The sequence below is a fragment of the Triturus cristatus genome, chromosome 7 (genome assembly GCF_964204655.1).
Source record: "Triturus cristatus chromosome 7, aTriCri1.1, whole genome shotgun sequence".
NCBI classification, from domain to species: Eukaryota; Metazoa; Chordata; class Amphibia; order Caudata; family Salamandridae; genus Triturus; species Triturus cristatus.
Genome location: NC_140590.1, coordinates 319,447,209 through 319,455,968, shown reverse-complemented (window position 1 = coordinate 319,455,968; position 8,760 = coordinate 319,447,209). Strand labels below are relative to the sequence as shown.

Genomic DNA, 8,760 nt, shown 5'->3' with positions numbered 1-8,760 from the left:
ACATTCATACCACATTCATAATTACAAGCAAAGAAAACTCAAAATAGATTGAAAATCTAAGTATAACAATATTCTCCTAAGACCAACAAGACAAATGCGTAAAGCAAGATGTAAATATCAGTGGTCGACGCGTTTTGATGGTACAGGAATTGAAAAACCACCTTTATCAGGACCCGCCAAGTAATCGATCAATCTAGCAATGCCCAGGGAGTACTTGCTATCAGAAAAAAATCTTTCTATAATGAAACTAGTCAGGCCGTCCTTCGTTTAGTACAGTTGGCTATAAATGTCACTTTCCTTTACTTTACAAGTTAATTCTAACTGCTCATCCTTGATAATTAATCTGGTGGAAAAGTCCACAATTTAGTCTTGTACTTGATTTATAGGGTTCTCAGTAAGTCGTTCATCCTCCTAATATTTTGTCTCAATCTTCAAATATAGACATAGGCGAGTGGGCTCTTCCGGACGGATGGAGTTTTGACGTATCGACGACAACTTACAGTGTCGTAACGACTATGATATATTATTTGTGCATTGTCTTAGAAGTGAAATGATATGTTACAGACAAATGTATTGAATATATCTATTGTATGTTTATGAAAAAAGAAATTACAAAATGACAATTAACTGTGATATTCACGATAAGTGTTGCATTTCTTAAAAAAAAGGAATAAAGAAAATTATATAAAAAACAATTATTTATGATAAATTGTATATGGCCCATTTCTGAATCCTTTTGGATCATTTAGAAGATATATAGGTCATGAGGGAGCTTTTATAGTATATATGGGAAGAATGTATACATGGGAAGTATAGAAGGATTTCCAGGTGTGTACTTTGAGTAACGTTAGATTACGGAATGCTGGAGAGCAGGGAGTGTCATCAATGTTGTGTGTTATAAAAAAGCAGGAGAGAAAAGGCCAGCGTAGACTACAGGCATTACTGCTTTGTGCTTCTGTGTAGTATGAAAAGGAGATTCTTACATACAAGTCTCTGAGACTTCTTGGTAAGGCGAAATTGAATACATCAGTAGATTGATCCATATTATATTTAGAAATATTTTAAAACAGAGCAGAACATTCTGAGATTTCGGTATTTCAAGGAACAAGTGACATAATTGTTCAATAATTACATACACTGTGCAGCATGTTTTCAGATAGAACACTGGTGTGGAATGAAGACTGTTCAGACAAAAAGGAGGTCTTCTCTGTCTAGGTATGAGGTTGCGTGGTCTCTTGAGTCACTTGAGTGCTTGAAATGTCTATTTCCAGCTGCAGAGGTGCTCTTTGTAAATTGCATGACCCCTGTTTTCACCACTTCTGCATTGCAAAGACAGAGCAGTGTAAGGTCAAAGGCTAGTGGGCAAGCGCCCCATCGTCTAAAGTAGCAGTTCAGTTTGGAGCACTGTCATTTAGGTACAGACTTATCACCTGCCCCCTAAATATTGTTCAAACTGCAGATGCTGCCCAAGCCAGACCTGGTGCACATCCTGAGCGGTTCATCTTCTAAGAGATGTGATGCTTTTAAGGCGGCACCTGTAGATTCTGTCGATGGCCCCTTTCTCCCCGACATGGAAGACAATCTGGCTCTCTCAAAGGTTACTCATCTCCAGACAGTGCTCCTGCTCACGGCCAGGATATCTTGGTTTTGTTGACCTGCGCTTTCTGAGCTTCTGAGAAAAAGAGAGACTGTTAGATGTAGTGAGTCATAATGGAAGCTGAAGGAATTCAACCAGGAGTGTAGGAGGGGAGTCAGCAAAACCTATGGCGGAAATAAGAAGAGCACGATCGTAGTTGCATGGGATAGAGGGATTCCAACCCAGGAGAAACAAAGACAAATAATGAAAGCCAAAAGATAGGAGGAAAGAAGTCAACCATAACTTGAAAACAGAGAGAGGAGTCCTAGGCAATAAGCAAGCATATCATGGCAACATGAAGAGTGACCAGGGGACAAGGCAATTCTACCTTGGAGCAAGGAGGATGGAGTGTATGGACTGCAAAATCCCACATTGGAGACAAGTTGCGGGGTTGAAGGGTTTATCCAGTTCTGCCTGGCACTTCTGGGGATGAATCAGTGGGAGGAGTCAACATTACCATGGAGAAAGGAGGGGGTATCATGAGACCAGCAAATCTGCAATGTAGGCATTAACAGTTATAGTAGGAGCAACCCTAGCATGGGGACAGGGATCGGAGGGACATTTAGGCTAATACAATCTGCCATACAGACTTGATAACGTATTATAGGGATCAGCCAACCCCATCAAAGAGAAATGATGTGCCCATCAGTCCTACCATGAAGATATGACGAGGGAGCGTAAGACCAGGTAACCAAACTACAGCGCGAAGGAGCAAAGATTTTAATCAAGTCTACCGTGCAAATTGAAAAAGAATCACAGGCTGCAGGCCTAACTACCATGGAGCTATGGATCTCAGGGAACAGACACCAGCCATGGCCCTTATGGAGATATCAGGGGAAGGCTGCCCTACCATGGCGATATAATGTCAGCATGGGAATGTGTTTTGCAGAAAATGGGGGAAATGTTAGCCAAGCAAATGTACTTTTGCAATACGAGCAGTGGTGTAACGTAACTTTAGGGGACCCTCCTGCAAAGTACATGAAGGGTGCCCCCCATGCTTTTGACCCAGTCTGAAGCTCTCTGGCCAGGGGCCTGCAAGTGCCAGCGGGGACCCCTAGAGCCCCCCACCCGCCCTCGCACCACAGGGGTGAGGGGGCTTTTGTTATGCCTCTGAATACGAGATCACAGAAGTCACAGAATCTATATAAACAGGATGGGAGCATGAAGTGAACCTTTATATATAGTCATGGGACAGAAAGAGAAACTCAAAACAAGGCTTCAGTCTAGTGTGAGGGAGAGGAGGAGAGATTGCAGTGAAACATGGAAGTTGGTGGTTGAGACAGGAGCACACATTGAAGGAACTACTAGTGCTACCCATGGAGATAGACCATGCAATATAGCCATAGAGAGAGTCGGGAAGATGACTAGGAAGCATCAGATCTAACCATGAAGACAGGAGAGACTGAAGGGCCAAATGTATATATAATGGAGACTGGAGGAGGAGAGAGTGGAGACAGGAAGTGAGAGACATGAGAAGAGTGATAGGTAACCATGGAGACGTGGAGACAAAGAGAAGAGAATCATCAAAGCTAACCATAATGACAGGTGGAGAGAGCGAAGAGAACAACTGGAGCTAACCATAGAGACAGGTAGAGAGAACTATGGGAGCTATCAAACATCATCTTCATAATGAATTGCTTACCTCAGTGCTTTTCAGGGTGAATTAATTGTGTTTTGATTTCAAAAGTCGAAATTCTTTATTTAAAAATCTTTAATAATGCAGACCTGGAGGTGGGGGTCTGCCGTGGGCAGAAGGAACAAGTGAATCTCTTGTGGTCATTGAGTTGTACTATGGAGACCAACACTGAGACAGAAGAAACTATCAAATCTGAACTAAGAGACAAAAGCGAGATATTAATGATACTTTCTGATCTAACTATAGAGCTAGGCATGGAGTCCATAGGGAACTATCAAATCTAACAATTGATGCAAGCAAATAGAAAGAAAAAACTATTGAATCTAACCAGAGAGACAGGAAGGAAATCTAAGAAAGTCAAACAAAGAGACTTGAGGAACTATCAAATCTAACCATGCACACAAAATGAGAGATTGTACGGAAACTTTAATTCTGACCACGAAGGCACTCTGGGTGTGAAGTACTACCCCTAAGGGACATATACTAATCTCTGAAGACATGCGAACCCGCGAGTGGGGAGCATGATCATGATAAAATGGCTCCCGTTATAAGATATGTCACGGTAAGTGCCGGGACCTTCTCTCCAACCAATGCAATCTGCATGTGCCACACCTTAGACATTGGTAGTGCATAGAAAGGGCAAAGGGGAAGTGTATTGTGAGAGAAGGGCTGATAAAACTCCTCTGTGGCATTCTACAAGAGCCTGGAGAGAGACAGATAAGAATGAGTGAGAAGGTGAAGGGCGGAGACTGGGAAGGAAGGAGGAGGGATTCAGGGACATAAAGTAAGGTGAATTTGGCACAGATTTGTGATCAGAAAGGAGAAGGATTCCAGTGAAAAGGGGTGAGAGATAGAAGCAGGGTGAGAAGCAGATACAGAGAAAAGCCAAGGAACAGACATACTGGGAAGAGGAAACATTGTCACTGATAGTATTGTTGTGAAACAGGATGCTTTAATGCGGCCTGCACCATAACAAAGGGACATTTTGGCCCTCATTATGAGCGGCCTCTTAATTACGATGGGGTCGGTAGCAGCAGATATGAGCCCCATTGGAACTAAGAGATTTACAGGAACAGTATGAATTTCAGAATTTCAACTCCTAGATTTCAGGAAAAGCAGTCAAAACATCTGGAAACAAGTCTGGCCCACAATGAGGAATTAACAGGGAATTAGACCCAGAATTACTAATTCCTCCAGTCCACCTTCGTTGTTTAGTGGCCGCTCAGAGTTTCCCCACCCCGGAGTCACTGGTACCCCTGATATTGGTCACTGGAGTGTGGGGAAAATCCAGCCCATTTACTGGTCGGCTCATAACGAGGGCCTTTGTGTTTATAGCCCTTTATTTGCAGAACTGAGAGGGAGAATGACCGAGAGGCAGGGTCACCACAAGAGACATGTGCGCTTTGCATTGCTCAGCCAATCAGCTTTGAGGTAGACCAAGATGGTTGTCATGGTACAGTCACTTAACCTACATCATCCAAACATTCTTCCCAGCCCTTTTTTGTTCTTACATGAAAAATGAGCCATCCAATGAGAACAGCAGGCAGGAGGACACCAAGTGCAATTGCAATAATCTTTCCTGTGACAAGAATCAGAAACAGAGATGTGGTTACAGCAGGTTTGGAAAGATGCAACACATACCATTCTAATATTAACAACTAACTCATGGACCTGCAATTTGCTAGCTCTTGCTGCCCAATTTAGATTTCCACTGCAATGATATATTTCCACATGCAGACGTGCATATTCAAGCATGAGCAGACCATTCACCTTGACTCTACAGCCATAAGCGTCATCAAAGTAGTTCCCAGAAAAGTATGTTGTAAATAGAAGTTAAGTCATTAACATTACTTCAGTTGTACTGCTGTTTGCAGTGACTGGAACCAAGGACACCTTTCTGAGCTACATATGTTATCTGCACCACCCTCTGCTCTACTGCACACACATGTTTATGTGCCAGTATGACCTCCCACGTCCAGATCCTCTGTGTTGTTTCTGAGTTTGCAGAGCCCAAGATGACCTCCAGCCAGGTTACAAGCCAGAGCTGCAGTCTGCAAAAATGATCAGAGAAGTGAGCATGCACTGCTTGGCCAGTGTAGATAGCTGGCTGAGGATGCCTCTGCAGCAAGTGGGAGACAAGCAGTCACCTTTGAAGGCTCCACCATCAGAATAATAACACCCGGTAGCCCATCTGCCACAGAGCTAGGGAACAATACCTTGGAAGGCCCACTCCTTCTGAAGCATGTTTTTCCTGCCTCGGACTGTCTCGCGAGGTATTGCGGACTGGGTAAGAGTAGTGGGCCACAGCCCCTATACGAGGGGAGAAAATGTCCATGTTTCACGGCTATTGCAATATTTATTTTCCAGAAATAGATCCCAAATAAGGGGATAATTTAATCTAGGGGAAGGCTACACAGTATGTATAGCTATAAATAATAAGTTACCTGTGGGGTCAGTCACCAATTCAAGTACTGAACTTGTAGCATGGACTTTTCAAGAGGATGTGGCTCCCACTACATTTTTTAACCTACAAACCTAAGATATATAAAACAGCAGGGTTCATGGCGGGGATTAATGCTATTTTCCACACCTGGGTATTGATGTAAGCATTTAGTGAGGATTATTAGTAGAAAATGGCCATAAGTATAGAGGGATAATAGCCTTAGGGCAGTCATTTCCATCCACCCCAAAGGAATGCCAGTGATATTCTAAAATCACTAAGACTGATTTCGAAAGCCACTCCTCTAAGAGCTGTAGAAGTGAAACACTTTAAGGAAACAATCACAAGACAAGCCCAGCGGGTTGCAGTGCCACAGGATACAACACCCTAATGTTCTTTAAAGCCAAGGAGAAAACAGTTGAGCAGATTCTGCATGGCGTGATCGCGGCGAGCTAGGCGAGTGAAAATCAAGTTGAATTAGTTGTGATGGCTAATAACCTCCTTTGTTTTTTCCCCCGCTGCAATTAACTGCAATGTAAAGCTGTTGCAACGGAATGAGTAAACCCAGAAGTCAGTGGCCATAGATTGAACTCCAGACAAGGCTCAGGGCAGTTTTCCCTTGCCAGCGCGTCCCACAGCCCTGGACGTGAACCAGCACCTTCAAGGTGTGACCACAGAGATTCAATAAGGTTGTGGTGGCAGTCGTCCATGTGGGGTGCAGAAGTATTTGAGAATGCAAGGTCACATGGAAACCTCACCTTCATGTGGTATTATGCCTAGGTTATGCCCTCCCTCCCTAGCTCCCAACAACCTACGGCCTCGAATATACCTAATTCCTGATACCAGGCTTCACAATTCCTTTATCAATCACACATTACCTGTGCCGTCCGTTTCACATGTCAAAGACGGGAATAGAATGGTCTTGTTTTGCGACAGTAACTCCACACCTATTTGGTACTTGTGCGCCGGCTGCAGATCGTTGACCGAAACGTCGCCACACGTCTGTGTATATGCTGTGTAGTTGCCATCCACGAGGACCCACAGTCCAGTGAAGGGCTTCAATGGACATTCTAAGTGAACCCTCAATGTGTAGCCCCCAGATGAAGAGTAACATCTGAATCTTGTTGGCCCAAGGTCTGCAACATAAGGAGGAAGGAGAGATGGAAAAGGCACTTAAGTAGGAGTATCGTACTCTAGGTCAAGAAACTCTACTACAGCTAGTAACCAGTTTGCACAATACTAGATTACACATCTACTACTCCTCACCATAGAAAGGTTGCAGGTAACCATGCTGCTTCTGGTCTAACAAATGACCTTTTGGCACACAAGCCATTCAGAGAAATCTGAAACCAGCTCTACCACAACCACACAAAGATGTTCTCTTTGGACTTAGGTCCATCTGTTCCAGAACCACTGATCTCCCTAGACTGAGGCCAAGGCCTACACCACTGTTCTCGGACTCGGGTAATGCATCCAATTTACAAATCACAAAACGTCACGCCTTGCCGTAAAGACTTCACCTTGAGGGGTTCAAACAATACCCCATAGATGGCATTTAAAAAAAAAGAAATCTGAATTAAATGATAATAGGTGCAATCAAAAAGCGCAGTGACCTGTTCCAGTGTAAATGAATAATCCACAATGTTAGCAGCTACAATGGCGCCGCTTCTAAATTGAAGGGGTTGACACAAGTATGTCTGCTGTGTTTGTAATCCGATTAACGGTAGAATACTCCATAGTGAACTAAACAATGGACCATGAACTAAAAAAACCTCTTTGAAGAAGAAGACTGTCAAGGTTACATTGTAATATCACTTGGCAGAGTATGAAGTGTCAGGCAGCAACTGCCCCCCCCCCCCAAAAAAAGAAAAGAAACAAACCCTCTGTACCCGCAATTTCTCAATCTCTAGCCAAAAGTTCACAACTCCTCCCTTTGTAATTTTGTTGACCTCATGAGTCCTACATAAAGGCCAGACTGCCCCATACAACAGCCCCTGCATGCTCAGCCCCTACCCAAAAAAACCTCCTTCCGGGTGTGATAGCCCCAAGGAGCGACCAACGCAAGGGTATACCCATGGTTGCCAGCCAAGGCGTGAGGCTCAAGATGGTCGGTCGTCCGACTCTGCCTCTAGTTTGAGAATGTAGGTGTCCCAAACATGTATTCCATGAGTTCTTCCCCGTATCCTGGCAGCTGCATTAACTGTGGTCCACTCGACTAATGACCATTTTATTAAGTCTTTAATCCAAGGCTCACAGGTGGAGCCATCGCTGCCTTCCACCCCATGGCGATGTGGCATTTATGAGGGACAGGTCTACAAACCAGCACTCCTGCTTGTTCATAGTCGATCTTGGCATTTAGACCAATACAGAGGGTGCAGGATTCGTACCCCCTCCCTCCCATTTACATAAAACTTTCAATACCTCTACCCATGTTTGCAATATAACCACACCATATGGTAAAAATGTGCCTCCTGCTGCCCGCATCTGGGACACTGGGATAATGCACCCGGTAACATGCGCCCTCTGCACTCTGGAGTGAGGTACTTTTGGTGCAAGTATTAAATTGCATACATTTCAGCCTGGAATTACAGTACACTTTTTTATGACAAACTCCTTGGCCAATGACCATTGCTTATCGGACAATTCCTCAGACAAGCAATTAGCCTATATATTGCAAGTTTGAGGCTAATGGAGTGTCTCATTCCCAGGCTGCAGTAAGCATTGTAATACCGCCCCATTTGTGGGTTCCTCCTGATCCCACACAGTACAAACCATGTGTACCAGTGCATTGTCTGCTAGTCATTTGCCCTGGCTCACCCCATATTTTTCCACAATCTCTCGGAATGTATTTAGAGTGCCCTGGTCGTACAAGTCTCACAGCGAGAGCATTCCCGCCTCCATCCATGGCATCCTGTTGTCCTTTCCTTTACACCCCCATATGAAATCAGACAGCATAGATGTACACCTGTGAAACAGGAGGATTTAAGCAACACAAGTGATGCTGAAAATAGATCAGAAGCCTTGGCAACACCAACGTTTTGTCTATGG

At 44.1% G+C, this 8,760-nt stretch overlaps 1 protein-coding gene across 4 annotated transcripts in view; it reads right to left on the bottom strand.

The window, feature by feature from the left end:
- Nucleotides 1-1,030: 1,030 nt before the first annotated feature.
- Nucleotides 1,031-8,760, bottom strand: part of LOC146809562 (uncharacterized) — a 299,611-nt gene continuing 291,881 nt past the window's right edge. For 3 of the 4 annotated variants that reach the window (XM_085616392.1, XM_085616395.1, XM_085616394.1), the window contains 3 exons: nucleotides 6,591-6,848; nucleotides 4,784-4,851; nucleotides 1,031-1,672 (listed from right to left, as the gene is read on the bottom strand). In XM_085616392.1, the coding sequence (XP_085472518.1) occupies nucleotides 1,592-1,672; nucleotides 4,784-4,851; nucleotides 6,591-6,848 (407 nt within the window). In that variant the 3' untranslated portion in view covers nucleotides 1,031-1,591. The remainder of the gene's footprint in view (nucleotides 1,673-4,783; nucleotides 4,852-6,590; nucleotides 6,849-8,760) is intronic. The other variant, XM_085616393.1, reaches the window with a different exon arrangement.